The sequence below is a fragment of the Mirounga leonina genome, unplaced genomic scaffold (genome assembly GCF_011800145.1).
Source record: "Mirounga leonina isolate KUSES-001 unplaced genomic scaffold, KU_Mleo_1.0 Mir_53, whole genome shotgun sequence".
In the NCBI taxonomy this organism is placed as follows: Eukaryota; Metazoa; Chordata; class Mammalia; order Carnivora; family Phocidae; genus Mirounga; species Mirounga leonina.
In genome coordinates, this window is record NW_023270807.1 from 56,119,431 (window position 1) to 56,147,329 (window position 27,899).

The 27,899-nt window shown below is 43.3% G+C and overlaps 1 protein-coding gene across 3 annotated transcripts in view; it reads right to left on the bottom strand.

Moving 5' to 3' along the window:
* Nucleotides 1–17,273, bottom strand: part of FAXC (failed axon connections homolog, metaxin like GST domain containing) — a 54,448-nt gene extending 37,175 nt beyond the window's left edge. For 2 of the 3 annotated variants that reach the window (XR_004676705.1, XM_034991581.1), the window contains exons 1-2: nt 17,065–17,273; nt 7,462–7,685 (exon numbers count right to left, since the gene is read on the bottom strand). Coding sequence is in view for 2 of the 3 variants with exons in the window: in XM_034991581.1 (XP_034847472.1) it covers nt 7,462–7,685; nt 17,065–17,225 (385 nt within the window). In the remaining variant the exon portion in view is untranslated. Of the gene's footprint in view, nt 1–7,461; nt 7,879–17,064 lie in introns of all 3 variants that reach the window. The other variant, XM_034991582.1, reaches the window with a different exon arrangement.
* Nucleotides 17,274–27,899: the final 10,626 nt, after the last annotated feature.

Consider the following 27,899-nt stretch of genomic DNA (forward strand, 5'->3'; position numbering starts at 1 on the left):
ATTCTTTTGTCACAGGTTGCAAACGTTTTTTCCAGCTTTCCGTTTCAATTTTAACTTTATTTATGGTGATTATTGACATCCAGGTGGTTTTATCTGTCCCAAGAAATCTAGCAATCCAACTTTTTGTCACTTCTTCCTTTGGTACCATACTTAGAAAAACTTTCCCAAGTTCAAGATTATATAAAAGTTTCCCATATTTTATCCTGACACCTTTATGGTTTATTTTTTACATTTAAATGCTTACTCCATTTGGAATGTATTCAGGTGTATGAATAAAGTCAGGAGGACTGTACTTATTTTGTTCCAAAAGGTCAGCCAGCTGTCCCAACACCCTTTACTGAATTAATTTGTCTTTTCTGTACTGATTGAAGAGGCCGCCTTTCCTCCCCTCACTAGTGCTCTCTCTCTCAAATAAATAATCTTTTTAAAAAACATTTTTTTAAATGGAGCGCCTGGGTGGCTCAGTCATTAAGCGTCTGCCTTTGGCTCAGGTCATGATCCCAGGGTCCTGGGAATCAAGCCCCGCATCGGGCTCCCTGCTCAGCGGGGAGTCTGCTTCTCCCTCTCCCTCCGCCCCTCCCCCCGCACGTGCTCTAGCTCTCTCAAATCTTTAAAAAAAAAATTTTTTTTAATGAGTCAAGAAAAAAAAGGGCGCCCTTATCTTATGCTTTGTCTCCACTCATGCCTGTCTCACAGGGATCTGAGACTCAGCGTACCCACCCCTGAAATTCATGATCATCCCCTCTACTCCAGCATTCTCCAATTCTGAATGGCTACTTTGTTCACTAAGTGTTCATGTCAAGAACCTGGTTATTCCTTACCCCTGCCCTCTCATCCCCGCCTCTCCCCCCCCCACACACAGTCACCAAACTGTAGTCAATTCTGTCTCTAGAATATAGCTCTAAACCACCATCATATGTCCACCTCTGTCACCATGGCTGTAACCCACAACACCATCTTACCTTTCCTGGACTGCAACAGCCTCCTCACTGGACCCCACATCCACTATTGGCCCCTCTAGGGCATCATGCCACTTCCCCGATTTCAACCTCTGACAGCTTCCATTGTTGTTAGAACAAAGGCCAAGATTATTTAAGTGATATAGCAGACCTGTGTGATCTAGCCCCCCACCCACCTCTACCTCATGCCACACTTCGGTTCTCACAGTTACTAACACACTAGCCATCTTTTCGTTCCTTGAAGGCTTCCAGCTGCTTTTCATGTCAGAGCCTTCACACGTGATGCCCCTTCTATGTTCCAAGCTGGTCTCCCGTCCCACCCCATTCCTCCTCCTCACACACATGCCTGCCTAACTCCAGCTTATCTTTCAGAGTCCAGAAGTATCATGTCCTCAAAGAAGTCCTGCATAACCTCCCTGACCACACTAGTCTCTCCCGCAAAAGCGCCCTCCTTGCACCTAGTACTTCTCCAGGTGGTACTTCTCACAAGTCTTGCCATTTTATAAATGTTTGCAACAGTATCTTCATCGCGTGGCAGCTCTAGCAGCTCAGGCCTGTGATCAACTTGTTCACCAATGTCTCTTTTTACTGTGTGTAACTGTGGGCAAGCCACTCAACCTCTCTGTGCCTCAGTTTCTTCATCTGCCAAATGGGTGGTGTTACTTCTACTGTGTACCAGATTCCATCTTCTTTCTTATTTTAATCTATCAAATGATCACAGCTGGGGATCTCTGTGCTAACGTGGGACACAGCTATATTCTTATTTTCTTATATTCATTCTGTCTTATTTCCCTTCCACTTCAAGTTCATACCTGTAGACTCAGGACTAATGGTAGAACAGAAATATAAAAGAGGCAGAAGGCTGATGAGATTTACGTCAGTTTTATGTGATACCAGGCACATAGCATTATATGGTATAGGAAAAAATATTTGCAATATATTAAGTGAGGAAAAGACAGGTTGGAAAATTATGTGTATGTGTGCATTTACACAAATACATCTATATGATTCAAAATTACACATAAAAATATTGGAAAGACGTGTACCAAAAGGACAACTGTGGTTAGCAAGCAGTAAGTTATAAGATTACAGTGACTTAGTTTCCTTCTCTGTGTGCCTCTGAACTTCCCCAAGTTTCTACAATTAACTAATACATGTAAAAATCAGAGAAAAGGTTTCCTTAGACTTTTTTCTCAGAAAACAATGTTCTTCATGGAGTCGTGTTACATACAAAACTTGTGACAGTGGTAATGATAATAGCTAATACTTTTCAGCATTGTTTATGTGCCAAACGCTGTAGTAAGTACATTACAGAAGTGCTCACTGAGTCCTTGCACTCTATGCTGGACGCATTGTTCTCACCCCCATTTTGTGATGAAAAAGTTCAGGTGGTTCATGGGAAGTCACACAGCTGCTAAGTGGCGGAGCCCAAGATGCGAACCCCGGGGGATCTGCCTCCAGAAATACCTCTCTCATGTGGCCACTAGAGTTCCTGTCTCCAGCCACACTGCCTCCCAAAAACCTAACCTTTCTCTTCTTGATTTTTATGTCTTCCATGCTTTTCTGATTCTCACCCTTTGGGGAGGGGATAGAAATAGACAGCATTCGCACTTCTTGCACACGTGAAAGTCAGGCATCCACTACAGGTCGTATCTCTGCTTCCAACGCACACACCTGCCCCATGGGGACACGGGAACATGCAGAACTGAATGGAGACTAACACTGACCACTGGGCAACCCTCCCCGCATCATCAGCCCTCGCAGCACCGCGGACCTCTGCTTCCTGTCCTCACTGCAGTTGTGTTTTACACTTGCTTGTTGCTTGATTGCTTACGACCTGCAGGCACTACTCTGAGCACTTTACATGTGCTACTTTTCTTTTCACCATTATTGTCCCCATTTTACACATAAGGAAACTGAGGCCTAGAGAAGTTAAGAAACTTGCCCAAGGTTGCAGAGCTCGGAAGTGATGGAGCTAGGTTTGACCTCTGGCTCCAGAGGTATCACTCTCAAATGAATGAATGAAGGTATACTCCCCATTTTCTAAAAAACCTACTATCTCTTATTAGGACTATCTAATTTTATTTCTGTAGGACCTGAATATTTCTAATACATCATATTTCTAATATTTTGATTTATTATTATTATAAATGGAAATTTTTAACTATATTTCCTGATCAGTTATTTGAGATATCAAGATTTACATGTTTGTAACTTTGTAAACTTTTTATCATTTTATTTTAGTTTATTTTATCATGATGAATGTACTCTATAATCCCCATCCCCTATTTCCTCCATCCCTCCACCCACCTTCCCTCTGGTAACCATGAGTTTGTTCCCCATAGTTAAGAGTCTGTTTCTTGGTTTGTCTCTCTCTCTAGTTTCCTTTGTTTTGTTTCTTAAATTCTACATATGAGTGAGATCCTATGGTATTTCTTTCTCTGACTGACTTATTTCACTTACTATAATACTCTCTAGCTCAATCGATGGTGTTGCAAATGGCAAGATTTCATTCTTTTTATAGATGAATAGTATTCCATTATATACATATTTATCTTCTTTATCCATTCATCCCCATCAGTGGACACTTGGGCTGCTTCCATAGTTTGGCTATTGTAAATAATGCTGCAATAAACATAAGGGTGCATGTATCCCTTTTAGTTAGTGTTTTTCTATTTTTTGGGTAAATAACCACTAGTACAATTCCTGGGTCATAGGTAAGTTCGATTTTGGGGCACCCGAGTGGCTCAGTCGGTTAAGCGTCTGCCTTCAGCTCAGGTGAGCCCCACATCGGGCTCCTTGCTCAGCAGGGAGTCTACTTCTCTCTCTCCCTCTCCTTCTGCCTGTCCCCACCGCTCATTCTCTCTCTCTCTCTCAAATAAATAAAATCTTAAAAAAAAAAAAGGGTAGTTCTATTTTTAATTTTTTGAGGAACCTCCATACAGATTTCCACAATGGCTGCACGAATTTGCATTCCCACCAACAGTGCAAAAGGTTTCCCCTTTCTCCACATCCTCACCAACATGTTGTTTCCTGTGTTGTTAATTTTAGCCACTCTGACAGCTGTGAGGTGATATATTGTAGTTTTGATTTGCATTTCCCTGATAATGAGTGATGTTGAGCATCTTTTCATGTGTCTGTTGGCCATCTGGATGTCTGTAATTTTGTAAAATTACTGAACTCTCTCATTAACTGTAATTTCAATTCTCCATTATTTTAACTACATAATTTCTTTTTTAAAAAAGATTTTATTTATTTATTTGACAGAGAGAGAGCACAAGCAGGGGGAGCGGCAGGCAGAGGGAGAGGGAGAAGCAGGCTTCCTACCGAGCAGGGAGCCTGATGTAGGACTCGATCCCAGGACCCCGGGATCATGACCTGAACTGAAGGCAGATGCTTAACCGACTGAGCCACCCAGGTGCCCCTATTTTAGCTACATAATCTCTTAATTTCTATAAATAATAATTTTGTCTCCTTTCCAACACAAAGATATCATCTTTCTCAACTAATTTTTTTTGTTTGCATTTAATTTTTTATTTTAATTTGAACTTAATCACAATTTTTTAAACTACATCCAAAGATATGTACCGCCTCTCTTCAGTCTCTCGTTACCACCCACCCCTCAGGCCCAAGCCGTCTGCCATGACAGCAACAGCCACTTTTCTGAATCACAAATATGCCTCTTTCTCTCTAATATTAGAAGTCTGCACCACCTACATGTTTTATATCTCAGCGTAATTGTTACCTTTTATAATATGGCCCCAAACTACCTTTAAACCTTCATTTCGACCATGATTACAAAATGCCCCTCACTTGTGACTCCTTTTCTCATGATTTGCCCAGATGGTCCTTCCCTATTTTCTTCCTTGGGACAACTGTTTACTTTCTGGGGCCAAAACACCTGCTGCCTCTTCTCTGGCCCTCCCAAACTCTCGCTGCCATTTCACCCCTACTCCTGTGTCTCCAGGGCACCAAGCACAAACCTCTGTCATGACACCTGTCAGAGCCCAACTTGAACGTGGGTACTCATTTAGAGCAGAGGTCAGCAAAATTCTATGGAGCTTCAGATGGTAAATATTTTAGGCTTTCTGGGCCATATTTGATCTCTGTTGCATTTTTTTCCTTACATTTTAATAATATAAAAATGATTCTTAGCTCATAGGCCATTAAAAAAAAAAAACAGGCCACCAGCTATGGGCCATAATTCACCTATTCCTGGTTTATAAGTTCGTCTCTCCCACTGGATAGTAAGCTACCTGAGAGAGGGGACCATCTCTTATTCACTTTTGTATTCCCCAGCTCCTGCCCCAAAGAAGGTCTTCAATCCTTGAAGTCAACTGAATTGAAACACCAATAATTAATTTATCCTGATGACTCAAATACATCCCTAGACAATTTCCCCAAATCTTGAACTACTTAACAAAAAGTCATTATGCATTTTGAGTCTCTCAGGCACCTGGGCCTTAAAAGTAAGCTATATCTCCAGGTGAGGGGGGAGGTGATGCTTTCTGCCTCATTTAGTAAGAAAACCTCTGATGTTCAGCCAAGGAGCCTCTCTCTCCCCAAAGGCAGCAAAAGTGCCTCTCCTATGAGAGCCTAGACTGTTCCCCGAGCTCCCACGTGGAATAGAACTCCAGCAAACTCCTGCTTTTCAAATAGCCAAATCAATATTTTTTAAGATTTTATTTAGTTATGTGACAGAAACAGAGACAGCGAGAGCAGGAACACAAGCAGGGGGAGTGGGAGAGGGAGAAGCAGGCTTCCCGCTGAGCAGGGAGCCCGATGTGGGGCTCGATCCCAGGACTCTGAGATCATGACCTGAGCCGAAGGCAGACGCTTAACCATCTGAGCCACCCAGGTGGCCCTCAAATAGCCGAATCAATTTCTCATCTCAGGAAATGATCTAGACTTGATGCTGTTTGGAATACTTGCCAGATATCCAACCTAGCTGCCGACAATAGCTCTACCTCCCACCCCACCATAATCGGGGAAGAAGCATTTTGCTAAGTCATTAAGTACCAGAGAATCGCTATCCCCCTGCTCCCTGGTTCTCCCAACCAGAAGAAGCATTCCAGAAAAGTGACAATCAGCCCTCCCTGGTTAAGGAACCAACACTGTGAAGTTTCTAGAGAAGAGCAGCACTTTACTGCATAATCTCTGGCTTAACTCTGAGGCCTCAGTGCCTGGCTTCTGGGGCTCCGACAGCGTGGGCTAGAAAGGAAGCAGTGAGCAGGTAGGGCCATCACTAAGGAGGAAACAGCCCGTGGCAGACCTGCTCTGTGAGGCTGTGAGTCCAGGACTGTTTCCACGGGAACAAGGCAAACTTGAGGCCAATTCCACTCATATCTACGTCAGGCAGGCCCCTCTGGGCCTAGAAAGGCAAAGCACCAGAAGGTCTGGTCAGCATCAAACCACCCCCCCAAAACAAAGCTGGCCAAGAGCTGGATATGCTGTTGGGCTCTTCCCCTGCAGCCCAGGGTTCAGGGGGGCACTCCAGGTCCAGGAAACATCTGGAGTACAGAAGAGGGAAGGAGCCAGTCAGAACGAGTCACCCTGGAGGGAGCCCCACGTGGGTTTCAACAAAACAGACCCTAACCGCACTTCCTGGAGGAGGTGAGGAACGTAATATGCTCTAGAATGGAGGTAAGGGTGCCTTTTAGGTGGAAACTCACCTTCCCCGGGCAAAATAAGCAGTCCCAAAGGACCAGGTCACGTGACTGCTCACATAGCGGGCTTGGCTCCCTAGACCTTAGTTGTCCCCAGGAGAAACCATCAGTTCCGACACACAAGCTCTTGAACTCACATGATGTGTTTATGAACTGACACAGGTAAGACTCGAGCTCCGCCCAGCACAGAGGCACATCAGCCCAGCCATCTCCAGCCAACCAGGGGAGCGAAGACACCGAACTCCACTCTCAGCAGCCTCACCCACCCACACGTATGCTGCCCCAGGCTCCTCCTGGAGGGGCTTCCCAAGCACAGGGAAACCCACTGTGCACAGTAAATGCAAAATCAGAAGAACTACAACACGCTCGTAAGAAGAGCGCTAAGATCACAAATGGAAACTCAGGCATGAGAAATGACACGCGGCAGGTGCACGCGGAATGGGTCAGAACCGGCTTGATGGCCACGGACACGCAGTTGACTCTTCCAGCAGAGGTGTTTACAAGCAGCCCTGTCACCCTGGCCTGTGTATAAATGGAAGAGCTCCCTTGCTCACAATCACCCTTGGCTCACAACACGTTCCAAGCCGCTGGGGGCCCGCTCTGTGTCCTCTCCACACCGGCCTCGCCACACTAGCCTGGCTCATGCTAGTGACGAAGGAGAGAGACATTTGCTCCTGAAAATTAGGGAGTCGGGTTAAATGGTGGGACTGCCACCTACACGTGGAAGCAAAGAAACCAATCCAAATAAAACTTTAAATCAGTCAACTAACAGCGCTTTACTAATCATGCAAAAAAGTACAGATATAAAATAGAGAATAGAAGGTGTGGTACGTTACCCAAAAGCCCTGCCAAGGACCGCATGTCCTTCTCCATCAGCATGTAAATCTCTTCCTCTGAGAAGCGGCCAATGCCGTGGCCGTGCATCTCGCGCTTCACAATTCCTTTCGTTATGTGGCACACGACCCACCTCAGCAGGTTACTGAAGGGACCGCCACCACTAAGAGAGAGCATCTTCCGGGTCTCATTGAGATTGTCCACCCACTGGCAATAAGCTAACGTCCTGGAATTGTGTGGAAACAGGTTACTACTGGGCATCAGATGTATGTCAGCTCCTCAGAGTCCATTTCCAGTGAGTGCGTCACAAGTCAGCACACTCTAGAGGAAATGAGCCAGAGCAGCTTTACAAAGAGCAGTCTCTGCAGATATGACAACAGCTTCTGGCCAATGCCTAGACTTCGGGTCTGTAAGAGAAACTAGAACAAATCCAGATAACGATGCCATGTTACAATTCCACCAAACATCTCCGGGCCCCCGCCCTCAGATCCACGCCCCCCCCACCTCCCAAGGCCGGCTTCTGCACCTTCTGAGGCAACCCCACAGAAAACAGGAGAAACGCACTTCCAAAGGTTTTGAGGCAGAACCGTGCGTACCCAATGGGACACCAGGAAGGAGGCACAGGGACTACAGGGCTGGCTTCATTCTCTTTCTTGATCTGAGGAATGGGTATGCAGATATATGCTCTGTGTTCATTAATTAAGCTGCACCTTTTTGTTTCGCACAATTTGTGTATGCGTTTTAGATTTTACCATATCAAAGAGTTGTTTGAAAAAGAAAACTTTTGCCTTTTTGACAGAGGATTAGGGAGTAGATATACCTATCTCATGTTGGTATAAACTATATAAATTATAAATATTATGTATATGATTTGCTCTCCAGAAAGCCTGGAGAACTATTTCAGTTTGGGCTCCAGATCTCTAAAGTGAATACGAAGACCGAAGGAACTCAGCTGAGTCACTTTTCCCATCGGGGTGGTGCCTGTGGCCAACTCTCCTGTCCAGGTGTGGCCATGGAACACGGAGACCCAGCTGAGCAGCAACTCAGTTCCCGTGGGCTGCCGGCTACAATACTCGGGCCTCGGCTGATTAGGGGCTCTGAACCCACGCGACTGCAGGAATGTCTCTCTGGCTAATAGTGTCGGTACACAGAAAGTAAAAGGGGTTCCTACTGAAGGCTGAGAAAAATGTAGCTGTGGGAGTGCCAACAGAAGATATTTTAGTTTTACCCCATAACGAGCAAAAAAGATGTACTAGCAGTCGTCTCTCCTCCTAGTGTTGGTTCATAGAACAATAATGGCCACTTTGAAAAAAATCAAAAGACTGAAAAATATTTTTACAGAGAAAACACAAGGAATTATAATAAATGATGGCTATTTGCCACCTCAATTTTTTAAAGAAAAAAAAGTCCCTGAAATGTTGATCATTTTGTATAATTCTATTCTTTCCACTGTTCTTTCCTCTATAAAAAAGAAAATAAGAAACAGAAGATTTCTCTAAAAGTTTTTAAGCATTCCTGATTTTTACTGAAAAGTCCTACAACCAATTTCAACATAACTCTCTGCACTATACCCAAAACTCTTCTTTATCACCTTTTTAAAATAATGCCTACAAATCTTATTAGAAAGCTTTGTGTCGGGGAGCCTGGGTGGCTCAGTCGTTAAGCATCTGCCTTCGGCTCGGGTCATGATCCCGGGGTCCCGGGATCGAGCCCCACATTGGGATCCCTGCTCCGCGGGAAGCCTGCTTCTCCCTCTCCCACTCCCCCTGCTTGTGTTCTCTCTCTCGCTGTGTCTCTCTCTGTCAAATAAATAAATAAAATCTTAAAAAAAAAAAAAGCTTTGTGTACCTCTTTTTTATAAGTCTCTCAAAATAAAGTATTGAGTCAAGAAATGGATTTTGCTGAAAATAGGAAAAAGTACATCGCAACGGTAACTAATACATACGGACAGAGAAGTCAATGGATCTTTTGACATAAAAGATCTCACATTTACTCTGGTAAATTCTTTATAAACATGCAAACTAAATACTTTCCTACTTGCTCTTCTTTTTACACCTGCAGTAATTAAGGTTATCAATTTTCTCATTCCATTAGAATAATTCAGCACTTTGATTCAAGTTGTACTGGATTGAAAGGCACAATAAAAGAGCTAGACCATCCTTGATTATTTTGCAAGTCCATGAACTGAGAATAAAACTAAATTATCCCAAAAGAAGCATGACCAGGTCATAAGAGCATCCAGGAAGTGTCTAAAGAGTAAAACTGAGGAATGTGGTGGCTCTAAACTGACAGGTTGATGTGAAAAAATACATTCTTTGTAGATGAATGACACAGGTTTCATCATAAGCCTAAGTGATCCTGAGGGATGAGCAGAAGCTCACCAGGCAGAGCAGAGGAGGAAGGGTATGCGTGAAGAGCACCGGCCAGGGGGCACAGGATGCCCGGGCAGAGGATGGAAGGGTGGGCCAGGACCAGATCTGGATGCGCCTGAGACAAAGGGTGATGAACTCTATTTTGGAAGCAAAGGTGAACCACTGAAAGGTTTTAAGCAGACAAGAAATGTAATCAGGTTTGAGGCAATGTGAAGGAAAGGCTGGAAATGGAGAAACCACCAGTAGGAAGGCTGGCTAGAAGACTCTGGCAAGACCTAAGAACTAGGGCAATGGGGGCGGAGGGAGGGTGTACAGAGAATGCAGAGGAGAAAAAGAGTCTATTGACCTATTAGGTATAAGGAGAGATTAAGTCTTTTCTCTCAGGCCGATGACTTGAGTGAGAGATTAAGTCTTTTCTCTCAGGCCGATGACTTGAGTGGATGATAATGCCATTAACCAATATGGGCGGGTACACACCAGGTGTGACAGATGCAGATGATGAAGGACACATCAAGCTGTTGCATTTGAAGGCCCCATGGAACCCCCAAATGAGAATGTCCAGAAGGTTGAGAACTCAGGAGACAGGTTTAGACTCAGGATAGAGAACTTGTGGGTGAGGGCATGTCAGCGAGAGTGCTAAAGCTGTCAGAGGAGAGAAGTCAACCTAAGGAAGTTGCTAGGGTGAGGAGTGGTGTTAGGGAATCCACAGGTCAAGGGTAAGTTAGAATGTGAGAAGGCCAGGCTGGAAGGGTCAGTTGGAGAGAAGCAGAGACACCTCTTTCTCTGAGATAGAGAGGAGGAGAGTGTCGCAAGGGGTAAGGGGCTGCAGAGAGGTTCAGAGTTCCTGCCAAGTGACTTCAGTTTCCTCCATAGAGCAGGAAATGGGGGCATGTGCACAGGATGAGGATGCAGTGATGGACAGAGAGCTTTGCACAACTAATGGGTTCAAGTAGCAGATGGGGATGGAAGAGGCAGCTGTCCTGGGTCGCACAGCTAAGCTGGAGGAACCCCGACTAACGCAATGGCGTAAGGTTCTCTACCTCCATTAGTGGGTGGAATAGAGGGCACAGAAGGAGGAACACTGGGTTGATCTGGAATTTTGCAGCTAGAGGTAACCTGAGAAACTATCTGGTCTTCCTCTCTTCTCTTTCCCACCCTGCTCTTGATTTCTTTCCTCTTTCACTCCCTGTGCCTAATACTGCAGCCCAGTGTCAGTGAAGAGAAGCAAATGAGGGCCAGCCAGGCTCTGTAAGGGTCAATCCCTATGAAGTGGGTACAAATTTTAAACACCAAAGAAAATGGGTAATTCATGGAATCCTAAATTAATCACTATAGGCAGCAAACCTCATTTACACATGCTTCCAAATCCTTAAAACCAAGAATCCACCTCCTTCCATAACCAAGCTTCCGGCAAACTATGAACACTTGACTAAAACTACTCTTACCCAAATCAACGATACCTCCTTGTTGCAAAATCCAAATAAACATTCCTTCTTTTTTTTTTTTCTTTTCAAGGAGCCCAACACGGGGCTTGAACTCATGACCCTGAGATCAAGACCTGAGCTGAGATCAAGAGTCATATGCTTAATTGACTGAACTGCCCAGGTGCCCCTAAACATTCTTTGTATATTTCTCTTTCTTTAACTGTCTGCAACATGTGACACTGTCCGTGTCTTTCATAGAAGAGCTCTCCCTTAGCTTACATCTCTACTGCTTTTCCCACCACATCGTGCATGTTCCCAAGATCTTCATCACTATTCTTCCTATTTCTTACTCCACACTTGTGGCATGATCTAATTCACACCTGAGATTTCACACTGATGATTCTCAAACCTACACCCAGCCCAGACCTTTGTCCTGACACCCAGGGATCCATGTGAGGGGTCCTCAGGAACTGCAAACCCGTATTTCCAAACTTGGACTCATGATTTTCCTTCCCTTCAAATCTGCTTCTCCTCACCCAAGCCAGAAAGAATCCCAGGACTCATTCTTCACTGCTCTCTATCCCTCGCTCCTGATAGCTAGTCACCCTGTGAATTTGCCCTTTTCTCCAACTCAATTAGCATGTAGCTCAGCCCTTCATCATTTCTTGGCCCTGAGCACAGTGGCCTCCTAACAGGTCTCCTGACATCCCCTAAGGCCCTTCAGAAATCCATTTGTCCCAAGGCAGTCACAAAGAGCTCCTAAAACACAAATCTAGTCCTATCAGGCTGCTTCTTGGATTCATTCATGAAGCCCCCTAGCTCCTGAGCTCGGCACACTGCCCCCGCTCCCTACAGTCTGACTCACACTCAGCTGGCCATTCTCTGGCCCCATCGCCGCCCCCCCCCCCCCCTCCCGCCTCCTGTGCACCTGCCACACAGAATTACAAGTGCCTTCCCAGGCTCCTCGGTCTTACCTCTGAACTTTTGCAGATGCTGCTCCCTCTGCCTAGATATCCTAATCTTTCCCCTGGCGTCCAGCCCCTTCACCCACCACTGACGGTCCCTCACTTCGTTTGTGATACCATCTCCTCTGGGAAAGCCTTTCCCTCATCACTCCAGCAGGTGCTGGCTGCCTTTCCTCAGTTCTTCAAACTCTCCCCCAGCACCCACCGTCACGATGGCTCGACGTCTCCCTCGGCCTGGGAGTCACCAGAGGATGGAGACAGCGTCTTACTGCCTCACTTCCCCCCATCCAGCATGGAGTCTGGCCACTAGGCGTCAGTCATTCATTAAGTTTACTGAAAGAATGAATTATTGATTGACATGTAAAAAAGCTTCACTTCTGAGCCAGCTACTGCTAAGTAGTGTTTCTAAGCGTTGACAATATTTAAATAGAATGAAGGAAAAAGAGAAATGCCTTTGAAGAATGAAGAAGGGGCTGACTGTTCCCTTCTGAGATCCATGTCACTCTCTACTCGGAAGAGGCCCACTGCACAAGGAGTCATGAATCATGAGCTGGTGAGGGCAAGGAGGGCCAAACTGGAAACTAGACGAGGCTGAACAATTAAGTCATCATTCTGAGAACCTCTTCCAGAAAGCTGATACTCATTTCCTTTAAACAACTGATGCACCTGATCTCTTCTGCAAAATGGGGTCAAGGTTTCTCTTAAAGATTGATTACCTTAGTCAGAACAGAAGAATAAATACTGTTCAATATTTTTAAAGGAGGTCAAGAAGACAGGAAAGAAGAGCCGACCCCTGATGTTTCAATGAAGATATCTCTCCTTATAACCTAACAGGAGCCCTGGCCCATAGTAGAGATGATATTAACATGTGGGAAAGTGCAAACCATGGCAATCTACTGTTTGATGAGTGAGCCTTAGCATGTGGCCTTCCTGACCATGGACGCCTTTCTCCATGTCCTGCTCCATCCCTGTCATTGTTTGCTTGTCTTTTAAACGCATGGGGTGCAGGAGTGTATGATAAGCTTCTGTGATTTCACCGAGTTGCACAGGCCCTAGACCACCCCCTCCCAACAGGAGCTCTCACTACATCTGAAATTAGGGGCAGGGGGAGCAGGGAAGAGTGAAACACATTAATCCAATTGTAATCAGGGAGAGAGAGACTCCTGGTTTTTAGATAAGATCTTGGGTAAGTCATTTTAAGTCATTAAGGAGAGAGAGACTCCTGGTTTTTAGATAAGATCTTGGGTAAGTCAAAGGATCCTACCTCCCCCATTCAGTGAAACTATACCAAAAGCCAAATTCAGAATTTAAAAATCATGGCCAACCTAGAAGCAAATTTGAATTCCCTGTTCTAACACCTATATTTTAATGGATCAAAGTGGTATGACTAGATGGCTTGCCACAGTGCCCTCACGCCTCCCTACAAGACTCTTACCACACTAACGTGTCATACAGAAGAAGCCGTAGTGTCTGTTCCCAAAGCTCGATTTCATTCCACTAATTTGACCCCATGTCTCTCGTACTGCCCTTCATACCAACTTGCCTGCATTGGATCTAACTTAAGCACTCAGTGGAACAAAGAGGATAAAAACCTGTCTTCCTCATATTCAATAATAGTCATGCAAGTGGAACAGGCTGGTATGGATTTCAAGTTCAAGAAAAACCTCTTTCTAGCGTGTGCTTATTTGAACAAACCAGAGTGTGCTTATTTGAACAAACCAGAATTAGAGCCTTGGGATGATGGGATGGTATTTATGTAAAAATGCCAGTTTTCCATTGTCTTTGCTTTTCAGAAAATCATACCTGGAGAGTTTTTACAGATTCAGACCAAAATAAACATATCTGAAAACTCCAGATAATTCGAATCAATGGAGTCAAACAATTGATTTCATCTCCTGCACCACTATAAACACAGATACAACCTTGGAGATCATGGATTGTCAGAATTTAACAAGCTCTCATGAAAAGCTCATCCTTATATTTTTCTACAAATGGTGGTCCATTTCTCATGCTGGCCCCAGTTTCCATGGATGCACATTTTGTGTGTGGCCTCTGAGATAAGAAAGGGGGAAGCAGGAGAGGAACCTGATGAATAGTGTCCACATACTCTCCTTCTCAGACATTTTCTTACTGGAGGGACAGGCGTCTTTTCTCCTTTGGGATTTAGAACTCTAGGGAAAGCCTGTTCAAGGTCTCTCCAAAGCAAGAACATAGCTAAAGGTTAGGAAACCTTATGAAACAGAGGAAGGCTTGTTTTCCTTTTGCTGCTAGGAACCAAAGGGAATTGAAGGAATTAGGAATTTTTTTGAAAGTTCACTGGCCATTTATATCTCTGTCAAGATCTGACCTCCCACCTTCACTATTTCTTTTTCCAATTAACCTTTGAGGAGAAACACATGAGAAATAGTAGCTAACTGCCCCCCTCTGAAAATGTATTTTGTAATCAAAAAGTTGATTAGAGAAACAAAATTATCCTTAAAAGAGTCGCTGTGTGACCTAAGCAACTCCCCCAAGCACTTGGGTTTTTATGGTCCATAAAATTAAGATTCTTCCCTAGCAGGGTACCACCTCCCAACTCTCCCACTCACCCCTCCCACCCTTCCCTCCCCCACCAATAGCTGCCTCCCATCAAGTATTAGCTGGGGCTGGTGCAGGGAGAGAAGGGGAGGGAAAGAGCAGAAGATGAACTTCTACCAGGGAGTAAATATATAGAACTAGAACGTCTGCACACCCAGAGCCAAAAGCAGGGACAAGTGGTTCTTGGGAGTCTTGCTGGATCAAAGTCTTTCTGACTAGAATATACATTTCATGAACCACTATAAAAATCAAAGAGTTGTAGCACAAGTACTAACGAAAATGAAAGGTGACTTTCAGCGTCTTTTCAGTTAGCTCACAAAGCAAGAGCTCTCCGCATTAATGGGCCCATCAGTCAAACAAGGTAGCACTTTGGAGGACTGCATCCAAAGAAGGCACAGAGGGAGGGTCTGGGTGGCCCTGTGCTGGTTCTTCATTTCCCTCAATTGCTGCAAAGTGGGGACTGGAACCTGGCAAGAGGGAAGATGGGCTCTGTCCCATGGACTTTTCCCTGAGGCTCAGGACAGCACATGCAGTCATCCGTCTGGCCCACACTCTAACCCCTGCACTCTAGAAGATGGGAGTCCCAGCAGTTCTCCACAGGTATCCTCAAGAAAAGACCAGGTTCATTCCAGGAACACAGAGTCTGTGATGACTTCCAGGCTAATCTGCACCCCTGCCTCCACTCTCTGCCGGGTTCCCTCCTTGCTCCCACCCCCCACCCCCTCACCTCTACAGTGAGAGGGGGAAGAGAAGCGGCACTTCAGGTCTGCCCTGGAATAAACTGGGCAAGAACTGCAAGCAGAAAGAGAAATAGAGAGTCACTTAAAATCCAAGAGAGGGAACAGCAAGTTTTCTGTTTAGAAAGAACAAGCAAGTTTCCATTTAGAAAGAAAGCCGATTGATGAGATCGGAAGGTGATGGGGAAGAACCTGCTACAATCAACCCTTCACTGAGTGGGTATCTCTCAGTGGGGGAGGTGAAAGCTACTGGGTGAGCAATGACCCAGGAGTCACAATGAATGTCCAAAAAGTGGGCTTAACAATTCTTAATTAAATCTCTGGAATAAGAAAAGTTTAGAGAAATCAGGAAGAAAATTTCTCTTACCTACTGGGGTGTCCAAAAAGGTGCTAAAACTCCAGAAAATGGATGAAAGGCAAAGAAAAAGCCCACATGACAATGAGTTTGTAAACCAAGAAGACCTGTAGCTGTTTAACTCACAGGTCCTAGCCAACACCAACCATACCACATGCAGAACACGGGCAACTCCTCCACACAGCGCATGATGGTTCAGACAAGGGACATAACCTAGGAGTCAGCCAGGCGGGACAAAGATACTCAGAAAGCACTAGTACACTTGACTTCTGGAACACAGAGAAACTCTTGTCGTCTAAGGAAAACTGACGATAATTTTACAAAGCTTGAATAATTCATTTCACCTAAGACTTCTATCCTGACTTAGTCTTCTGTTCCCTCCTCTAGGTGTCTGATGTAATAGTATTTTACTTCCGCAATTTGTGCAGGTAAAGGGCAGAGTCAGTTGAAATATCTTCCTCACCTCAGTGAGCTGCAGTCTAGATCAGGGGTCAGCAAAACACAGCCCAAAGACTAAGAAGTTTCTATATTTTTAAATGGTTGGAGGGGGGCCTGGGTGGCTCAGTTAAGTGTCCAACTCTTGTTTTCAGCTCAGGTCATGATCTCAGGGTCATGAGATCAAGCTCCGAGTGGAGCCTGCTTGAGATTCTCTCTCTCTCTCCCTCTGCCCCTCCCCCGACCCACTTGCTCTCTCTCTCTCTCTCTCTCTCTTTCTCTAAAATAAATAATAAATAATAAAAATTAAAAAGTTAAAAAAATTTTTTTAAATACATTTTTAATGGTTGGGGGAAAAAGTCAGAAGAATACATTTTGTATTAAATGAAATTCAAATGTCAGTGTTTTTATTGTTTCGTTGAAAGAGTCCTGCTCATCATTTCCGTGTCATTCATCCATGCTGCTTTTGCATGACAATGGCAGAGTTTAAGGAGCGAAAGCAGAGTCATGGCCTAAAACAAAGCCTAAAATATGTGCTAGCTGGGCCTCTATAAAAAAGGTCTACTCTTGGTCTAGATACCTAGAAACTTAATGGTCATAACTTTGACCCCTAAATCAGTCAGAATGCAGAAAACTTTGAAGAGGTTGGGGAGTGTCTGAAAAGTGAAACAGAACTTGGGCTTAGTCCAAAGGCCAGGGACAGGCCCTGGGCACTCACCCAGCACACCCAGGGGACTCACCAGTAGAAGTGCTCCTCCACCATCTTGGTCACTGCTCTGGAGATGGCTCTTTCGTGAGGGCCAAGGTTTTTGTTTAAATTCACTCCAAGTTTCTCTTCCAGAAAGTCAATTATGAATTCTGTGCCAGAAACTTTTTCATGATTATATTCGATCCAAGGCATTTTCCCTTGAGCAGAAAGTTTTCCACCAAAATAATTCTAAGCAGAGTAAATTTTAAAAAGAGAAAAGCAATGTTTTATTTAAATTTCACTGTATGGTTAACAAACAAACATTTCAACCCTATATTTGATCTTGGCTGTACTTGTTCAAGTGAATGAACTCAGCACATAAACTCTTTAAGACCATAAATAGTCACTTTTGAAGGAAAAAAAAAAGGATTTACCTCACATGAAGATATTACTTTACTCCCATAGATTTTATCATGAGCTCTGGTATATTGTTACAAAAAAGACCAGAGAGGAGAGGTAGTGCTGAAATGATCCTGGTAACAGTTCGTCTAGTTATAATGTAAGAACAAGCCACAGATGCAAAACAGTGAAAATAAACCGTAATAAGGCTCACATTGGCCAGGCTACTAACCAAAGACCTCATCTGAAACCCACCAGCTTATGCCTAAATAATGCTTAATACCACTACACTGCAAACAAGCGGTCCCAGAAATTATAACACTTAGGTGTAAGAACATGCATCTAACAGATTCAACTCCAGTACCAGCTAAAATGTAGATTCCTGGGCCCCAGCTCAGATCAGAATCCCAGGAATGGTGCCCAGAACTCTGTATCTGTGATAAGTTCCCCTTTGATTCACACTCGTGCTAGAATCTTACAGTGTCTCAGAGGACATGGTCCCAGATGGGGTGGAGTCAGGGTGAGGGAGTCACATACTTTATGAACACTGGGAATTAGAGTGACATTTGCTGCCCCCACTCCTTGGCCAGGCACTAGACATTTCCCTTGATGTTGCCCAGGAGAAATGTCACATACCTCTAAAAGTTGCTGGTACATCAGACATTCTTGTAATTTGTACACTAAAGATGTAAATTTACCATATAACATAGCACCTGTTTCAGATTAACTCTTTATACCACCCATATCATCCTAACACATCCCCTTCAGGACTCTTGTCATTTGCAGATGGATTCTACCCTGCACATTGGCATCAGAGGAAACTGTTTGCAATGCAAATGAGATACAAGATCTCTGCTGCTCAAAATTACCCAGTGGTTTTTAATGGGTCTATTCTAACCCCTTCCACATAGCAGTCTAGGCCCATACCTTCTAGCTGCTGCCCGCCTGCCCAGCCTCCTTGCTATCAACCCCTCCAGTCTTCTGAATTCCAACTGTCCACACCCAAACACATCAAAGTCTTTGCCACCTCTCTGACTTTGTACACGCTTTACCTTTTATAGGAATCCTTTCCCCCAACCTCTGCCAAGTCATATCCATCCTAAAATATTTAGTTCAAATTTCACCTTGTTGGTGAACTATTTCCCCAAGGTGCAACCATCACTTCCTTTCCTCCAAGCTTCCACTGTACAGTGTATATTCCCCTCTTCTTATAATATTACTGTTTGTACCTCTGCCTTTCCCTCTAGACCACCCCCCTCCCTGAGCATTTGGTACATTTTATCTAGACCCCTTTTAAAAACTGGAGTAACAAAAATTAATTATTGATTCTTATGGAAATGAAAGTTCTAGTAGGTTTTTGTCATCAAAAATTTTATTTTTAGATGCAGAAAAAGTATTTGACAAAATTCAACATCCATTCATGATAAAAAACTCTCAACAAAGTGTGTATAGAGGGAACATACCCCAAGAGAATAAAGGCCATATATGAAAAACCCACAGCTAACATCATACTCAATGGTGAAAAGCTGAAAGCTTTTCCTCTAAGATCAGGAACAAGACAAGGATGTCTACTCTTGCCACTTTTATTCAACATAGTACTGGAAGTCCTAGCCACAGCAATCACACAAAAGAAATAAAAGGCATCCAAATTGGTAAGAGGAAGTAAAACTGTCATTATTAGTAGATGACATGATACTGCATATAGAAAACCCTAAAGGATCCTCCAAAAATCTGTTAGAATAAATGAATTCAGTAAAGTTGCAGAATATAACATTAATATACAGAAACCTGTTGTATTTCTATACATTAATAATGAACTAGCAGAAATAAATATTAAGAAAACAATCCCATTTACAATTGCATCAAAAGAGAAAAAAAAAAACCTAGGAATAAGTTTAACCAAGGAGGTAAAAGACCAAAACTCTGAAAACTATAAGACACTGATGAAAGACACTGAAGACTACACAAATAAATAGAAAGATATACCATGCTCATGGATTGGAAGAATTAATATTATTCAAAGGTCCATACTACTCATAGCAATCTACAGATTCAATTCAATCCCTACCAAAATACTATTAATATTTGTCAAAGAACTGGAATGAATTATCCTAATTTGTATAGAACTATAAAAGACCCTGAATAGCCAAAGCAATCTTGGGAAAGAAGAACGAAGCTGAAGGCATCACACTCCCTGATTTCAAACTATACTACAAAGGTACAGTAATCAAAACAGTATGGGTACTGGCATAAAAACAGACACATTGATCAATGGAACAGAATAGAGTGACCAGAAATAAACCCATGCTTATATGGTCAATTAATCTATGAGAAAGGAGGCAAAAATATACAATGGAAAAAAAGTCTCTTCAGTAAATGGTACTGGGAAACCTAGAGAGCTACATGCAAAAGAATGAAACTGGACAACTTACACTACACACAAAAATAAACTCAAAATAGATTAAATACCTAAATGTAAGTAAGACCTGAGACCATAAAACTTTTTTTTTTAAAGATTTATTTATTTATTTGAGAGAGAGAGCATGAGAGGGGGGAGGGTCAGAGTGAGAAGCAGATTCCCTGCCAAGCAGGGAGCCCGATGTGGGACTCAATCCTGGGACTCCAGGATCATGACCTGAGCTGAAGGCAGACACTTAACGACTGAGCCACCCAGGCACTCTGAGACCATAAAACTTTTAAAAGAAAATGTAGGCAGTAATCTCTTGGACATCAGCCTTAACAATATTTTTCTGGATCTGTTTCCTCAAGCAAGAGAAACAAAAGCAAAAATAAACAACTGGGACTAAACTAAAAAGCTTTTGCACAACAAAGGAAACCATCAACAAAACAAAAGGGCTACCTACCAAAAGGGAAAAAATATTTGCAAATGATATATCCAATAAGGAGTTAATGTCCAAAATTTATAAAGAACTCCTACAACTCAATACTAAAAAAAGAATAATAATAATAATCTGACTTCTAAAAGGTCAGAGGACCAGGACAGGCATTTTTCCAAAGAAGATTTAGATAGCCAACAGATGCATGAAAAGATGTTCAATGTCACTAATCATTAGGGAAATGCAAATCAAAACCACCACGAGATATTACCTCACACTAGCCAGAATAGTATCAAAAAGTCAAGAAATAACAGGTATTGGCAAGAATGTAGGAAAAAGGAAACCCTCATGCACTGTTGGTGGGAAACTTAATTGGTGCAACCACTATGGAAAACAGTATGGAGGTTCCTCAAAAAATTAAAAAGAGGGGCGCCTGGGTGGTACAGTTAGTTATGTGTCTGACTCTTGGTTTTGGCTCAGGTAGTGATCTCAGGGTCCTGTAATCAAGCCCCGCACTGGGCTTCGTGCTCTGTGCAGAGTCTGCTTGAGTTCTTCTCTCCCTCAGCCCCTCCCCCTGTGTGCACTCTCTCTCTTTCAAATAAATAATAAATAAATCTTTTAAAAAAATTAAAAACAGAAACACCATACAATCCAGTGATTCCACTACTAGGTGTTTACCCAAAGAAAACAAAACACTAATTTGAAAAGATATATGCACCCCTATGTTTACTGCAGCATTATTTATAATAGCCAAGGTATAGAAGCAACACAAATGCCCATCAATAAGCGAACACATAAATAAGATGTGGGATGGATAGATGGATGGATGGATGGATAGATAGATAGATAGATAGATAGATAGAATGGAATATTACTCAGCCATACATAGATAGATAGATAGATAGATAGATAGATAGATAGATAGATAGAATGGAATATTACTCAGCCATAAAAAAGAATGAAATTTTGCCATTTGCAACAATATGGATAGACCTAGAGGGTATTATGCTAAGTGAAATAAATCAGAAAAGACAAATACCATATGCTTTATATGTGGAATATTATATGTAGAATCTAAAAAAAACAAACAAACAAACCAAAAACAGACTCATTAATACAGAAAACAAACTGGTGGGTGTCAGAGGGAAGGGATGTAGGAGTTAGGCAAAATAGGTGAAGGGGATCAAGAAGTACAAACTTAAGATCACAGGGATGAAAAGTACAGTATGGGAAATATAGTCAATAATATTGTAATAACTTTGTATGGTGACAGATGGTAACTACACTTATTGTGGTGAGTACTTTGTAATGTATATAATTGTCAAATCATTGTTGTGCACCTGAAACTAACATAACATTGCATGTCTACTATACTCCAATAAAAATAAAAATAAAAAAGATCAACTGCTTGCTTGCTAGATAAAAAAATAGGACACAACACTTTAGAGACACTATGATCAAATCTAATTAAAAATTAGAATTCAAAAAATACTAAAAAGAGAAACACAAAAATGTTTAAAGTAATTGGCAAGAGTATGAGATGCAGATGATCTTTCCAGGAACTTCAATTTTTCAGAATTGGTTATATTAGTGTTAAAATAAAAACATATCTTTTAAAAATAATACTTAATTTTCCTTAACTTCCTTAAATATATTCAAGAACTCCTGGCCTGTTTTATTTAAGCAATTGGAGTCTGACTGGCCCACTGAGGGTAGTTTCTGAAAGTAGTTTTGAGAAGAAACATGAAGAGGTAAATCCTCTATATTTTTCCCGAGCTGAAGTTCCCCCTGCAAGTCTGCCCTAGGAGAGAATCTACACTTACACTATATTATTAGCATAGCAGTGAAAGCCATAGGCTTTGAGTTTAAAAATCTCATTCCATCATTTATTCAGTGTGGCCCTGGTCCTCCCTGGGTCTCCCTTAATCTTTCCTGGGCCTCAATTTCCTCATCTACAGAATGGGGATAACAACAGTTGCAGGAGTTAAGTGAGAAAATGCACATGAAGTGTTTGACAGGTGCCTTCATCAGAAGTATTAACATCACCATCACCATTCTGAAATGGAGAATGTGAGACCTTAAAAGTAATCCCAGAAGAACCATGAGAGACGATGGACTCTGAAAAACAAACTGAGGGTTCTAGAGGGGAGGGGGGTGGGAGGATGGGTTAGACTGGTGATGGGTATTAAAGAGGGCACATTCTGCATGGAGCACTGGGTGTTATGCACAAACAATGAATCATGGAACACTGCATCAAAAACTAATGATGTAATGTATGCTGATCAACATAACAATAATAAATTTTTAAAAAAAGTAATCCCAAAGTCTTGGGACGCTGACTTGCTACACTAACCATGGTCCCCTCACTTTTCAGCTTATATACATCCATTACATTCACTGCGTCCCTGGAGCCATCTTGAAAGGTCTCCCACTGGCTACATTTCAGATAATTTGAGCAACTTTTGTGGATTAGAACACATTGGGAAAAAAAAATCCATGCATCCACTGTTATGAAATAATAAGAAATACATATGTTGGTCTCTGCCCCCAGTTCCCAACACAGAGCCCCTAAAAGCCTTATAAAAATTCCTAAGTGATAAGAGCACTAGGAGCATCTTTTGTCTTAATGAGGTGACTCTGGGTGGGCTCCTTGGATGGTTCCTGGGTGGTGGCTGGTCACCAGAAAGACCAAACCTTGATTAGCAGCCAGGAATTTTCAGCCCTGCCCCCCTCCTTCATCCTCCAGAAAGAGGAGAGGGGCTGGAAATGGACTTAATACTTGATCATGCCTATGTGAGGAAGCCTCCATAAAATCCCAAAAGTATGGGGTTCAGAGAGCTTCCAGATGGGCAGATACATCCATACGGGGAGGGTGACACACCCCAATTCTACAGGAACAGAAGCTTCCGCACTCGGAGCCTCCCAGACCTCACCCTACGTATCACTTCATTTGGTTGCTCATTTGTATCTTTTAATGTATTTTTAATAAACTGGTAAACGTAAGTGCTTCCCTGAATTCTGTAGAGGGGGAAGGATACAGTCCGTGGGACTAAGCCCTTAACCTGTGGGATATGACACTGTCTCTGGGTAGAGAGTGTCAGAATTGAATTAAATTACAGGACACCCAGATTGTGTCACAGAGAGTTGCCTGGTGTGGAGGAAAACGTCCACACATTTGGTGACCAGAAGTGTCAGAAATGAAGTGTTTTATGTTAGTAGTAAAGGAGATTCACAGGAAAGAAACACACAATAGGGAAAACTGGGTTTTCTCCCATATAAAAAGGAAAAAACGGAGCACTTCCCTTTACAACTATGTGTTGTAGTTTTGTAGAAAAAAAATGTCCTTATTTTTTGGAGATGCATACTGAAGTGTTAAGGGGTGAAATGTCATGATTTCTGCAGCTTACTTTCAAATGGTTCATAAAAAATTGTTCACGATGGTTTATATAAAGAGAAATAAAGCAAAAAAGGCAATAATTGGTGAATTTAGGTGAAGGGCATATGGATATTCACAGTGCTAGGCTTTTAACTTGTCTGTAGCTTAGAAAATTTTAACACAAAAAGACGGGGCGGGGGTGGGGGACAGACAAGATCAGCAAATAAATAGAACAATCAAAAGTTAGGACTGGGGGTGCCTGGGTGGCTCAGTCAGTTAAGCGTCGGCTTTCGGCTCAGGTCATGATCTCCAGGTCCTGGGATCGAGCCCCACGGCGGGCTCCCCACTCAGCGGGGAGTCTGCTTCTCCCTCTCCCTCTGCCCCTCATTCATACTAGCGCTCTCTCTCTCTCTAGTGCTCTCTCTCTCTCTCAAATAAATAAAATCTTAAAAAAAAAAAAAAAGGGCTGAAAGCCAGAGCAGAGTTCCAAATGAGCCATTTTCTTTCTTTTTCTTTCTCATATTTAAAAAAAGTTATTGTGTGAAATACAGGCTTCTTAATACAACCAGTTACGGCAAACGATGTAGGCATCTTCGTGTGTGTCTGGAGAAATGTATGGAAGGGTGGCCCAGAGTGTTAGTGATGGCAATCTCTAGCTAGTAAGATGCCAGGTGATTTTCACTTCCCACTTACACTCTGGGTATTGTTTGAAATTCTTATAAGGACCATACATCATCTATATGTAATCAGAAAAAAAAGATAAAGATATTTTCGTTTTGAAAAAAAATTAACCATATCTGCAGGACCTCCCTGTACCTTTTCTGCAACTTCCTATGAATCTACAATTATTACAAAATGAAAAGTTTTCAAAATTGACCTACTAATATGTGTATTCTGATTTTAAAAAGATGGAAGATAGTAACTGTGACCCATCGATCAGGGTTTAAAAAAAAAACAAAAAGCCTTTTAGTTTCTACTAATGGTCATCAAATATTTATTCCAGTCTCTCTTTGGTTAAAACGTAAAAAAAAAAAAAAAAAACTTCAAATATAAAGTCGTGTTCTTAGAAATATGGCATTTTAAAATTTTCTTTTTCTTTTCTTTTTTTTTTTTTTTAAAGATTTTATTTATTTATTCATAAGAGACAGAGATAGAGAAGCAGAGGGAGAAGCAGGCTCCCCGCTGAGCAGGGAGCCCAATGCGGGACTCGATCCCAGGACCCCGGGATCATGACCTGAGCCAAAGGCAGACGCTTAACCATCTGAGCCACCCAGGTGCCCTAAAATTTTCTTTTTCAAGGCACAGGGCAAAGAAGGGGCAGAGCGTAGAGCTCTCTGGATCTCCGACAAAATGCCTCAGTACCGCTGAGCACAGGGGATGCATCCCCCACCCCTACCCAGCACTTCCCAGGTGCCACCTGCATCAACCCAAACCCTCACTGAGGGCACACAGGTCCCAAGGCACCCGCGGCAGGCACAGAGCAGCCTTCTAAACCACAGAACCATTTTTCTCTTACAAATCTCTGCCCTGAGCTGAACACCCCCTCCATTTATTTTCCACAGAGACCTCACAGAAGAAAAATCACGCCTACACCTTTCTTTTAAAATACATACATTATAGAGAGATATATTATATGTACCAAACAAGAAATAATAATTCTGCAAGGGGGTAAGTGGTCACCTCCCCCAAGGCCTCTGCACCAGCTTCAGGCTCCTGGTGAGACGTGTGTCCCGCAGCTCCAGTCACACGCACTAAAATCAGCTGCTCTGCGACTGGGCTGCTGGTAAAGGCAGGATTGGCAAGACTGGCAGGCTTGCAGGCAAGAGGGGACAGGGCAGCACAGCGTGGCGGCTGGGCTGGCCCCTGCAACCAGCGCGATCGCTTCATCAAGGGGAGGGGGCGCAAGAGATCTAGAAAGCCCTCAGAGACTACAGAGCACAAAATTCAGTCCCGGCGCCCTAACTGCCCCAAAGCTGTCAAGCTAACTGTCAGGACTGGGTCAAGAGTGATGATGACACAGAGACAGGCAGCTGCTGGAGCCCCTCGGTGACACGTATCTTCCAGCGCTGGCTGCCAACACCAAGCTCAACAATGACCTTTCCGATCTGACCCACTGCATCTAGATGCTTCAAGCTTTGTCTGTCTTCAGTGCTGTGTTCTCCTCTATTCCTGGCTTAGAAAGTTCTAAATAATAGCTGTGTTCCTCTCTCCAGACTCAGCCCTTGCATTCCAGTTCCCAGTCCCAAACAACCCCCTTCTGGTCCCCAAACACGCCGTGCCCTCCCAGAGCCCTGCACCCACAGTCCGTTAGGTACCACTCCATCATTTTCCCCAGTGGCACCTCCATAATAGCACTCACCGAGCCAAGAGGCTGCCACTCATCTCATCCCAGCACTGCCTTAGGAGGGTCACTGCCGCCCCATCCCCTCTTCTGCAGAGAAACTGGCTCAGAAACCACAGGCCGGGGGGCACCGGGAGCTGCAGGGTTAACATTATCCGGGCAGCCAAGAGCTTGGCCCAGCTGCTCTATTACAAGCAAGGGAGACCCCTCCTCCCGTTGCTGCCACTTTGTCAGAGCTTACAGGTGAAGCCCTGACCAGTCGGAGCCACTTGGAGAGGGGCAGCAAACCAGAGGGACCATAGTGGTTTGGGGGTGCCTGGGCTCACCTCTTACTCTTCTTACATGCCCTCAGAGGCACCAACCTGTAGCGTAAGCTCTGGCCCTTGCCCCGTACAAACCCCCAGACAGGGAAGTGGACATCTCTGGCAAAAGGAAATCTCAAACCAAAGTCGATACGAGACGTGTACAACCTCATCAGACGGAATGTTTACACCATGAAGCAGGATTATGGGGACAGACCAATTTTAATTAGCATAACAGAGATCCTCTAAGGTGTAAAAGAAGAAATTGTAATACAAATCACGGAGAACTATTAAGAAGAAAAATACAGAAATTGAACACAATAGACAAGCAGCTCGATGGGCACAAGAAGAGGACAGAGAGATGCGACGGAATGTCAGGAAGACGGATTCAGCTAGAAGGAGGAAGAAAAGAATGAAGGAATATATTCAGATATAGAGAAAATAAAAGCAGAGATTTCAGCATCCGGATAATAGGGGACAAGAAGGAAGAAGGCTGGGCGCCTGGGTGGCTCAGTTGGTTAAGCGACTGCCTTCGGCTCAGGTCATGATCCTGGAGTCCCGGGATCGAGTCCCGCATCGGGCTCCCCCTGCTCGGCAGGGAGTCTGCTTCTCCCTCTGACCCTCCTCCCTCTCATGCTCTCTCTCATTCTCTCTGTCTCAAATAAATAAATAAAATCTTAAAAAAAAAAAAAAAAGAAGGAAGAAGGCTAAAACAAATAAAAAAGAAAAGGAAGTATTTGGAAAAAATTAATAATTCCCCAGAATTAAAAAAAAAATTCAAGATTTCATACTACAAGAGTTTAGAAAGGACCAAACAAGATACATAAAGACCCACACCAAGGCACATCATAGTGAAATTTAAGTATATTGAGATTAAATGCAAATTCTAAAAGCTTCCAGAAAGAAAGAGAGAGCAAAAGATCTGGCTAACATCAGATTTTTCTGCGTCTGCAATACCGACGCAGAAAGACAAGGCAGTGATATTCTTAAAGCCCTGAAGGGAGGCGCCTGGGTGGCTCAGATGGTTAAGCGTCTGCCTTCGGCTCAGGTCATGATCCCAGGGTCCTGGGATCGAGCCCTGCATCGGGCTCCCTGCTCGGCGGGAAGCCTGCTTCTCCCTCTCCCCCTGCCCCTGCTTGTGTTCCCTCTCTCTCACTGTCTCTCTCCCTCTGTCAAATAAATAAATAAAATCTTAAAAAAAAAAAGCTCTGAAGGCAAAGAACTTTGAACGCAGACATCTCAAACGTGAGGGCAAAAGAAAGACGTCCTCAGGCATGCAAAGCCACTGGCGGTTTGCTGCATAAAGGCTCAATCTGAAAGTGGGCATCACGAAAGTGCTCAAATATAAGGATAAATAATCAAGGAGGAGAAGATACATGGGAAATAAGGCTGGTCAAAAACTTAGTAAGCTTTGTTGCCTAAAAAAGAACCAGGAAAAAAAAGGAAAGGATTTCCAAAATTCCAGAATTAAAAACATTAGACAACAACAACACACTTGGGATCAGGGCTGGGAAAAGAAAGACCCAAGGTTCACATGAACCTGTAAGATCCTTGTATTATCAGAGGACTAAGACGGCATTTGAGAAATGATAATAGGGATAAATAAACTCCAATTTGGATCTTAAGAGCAAC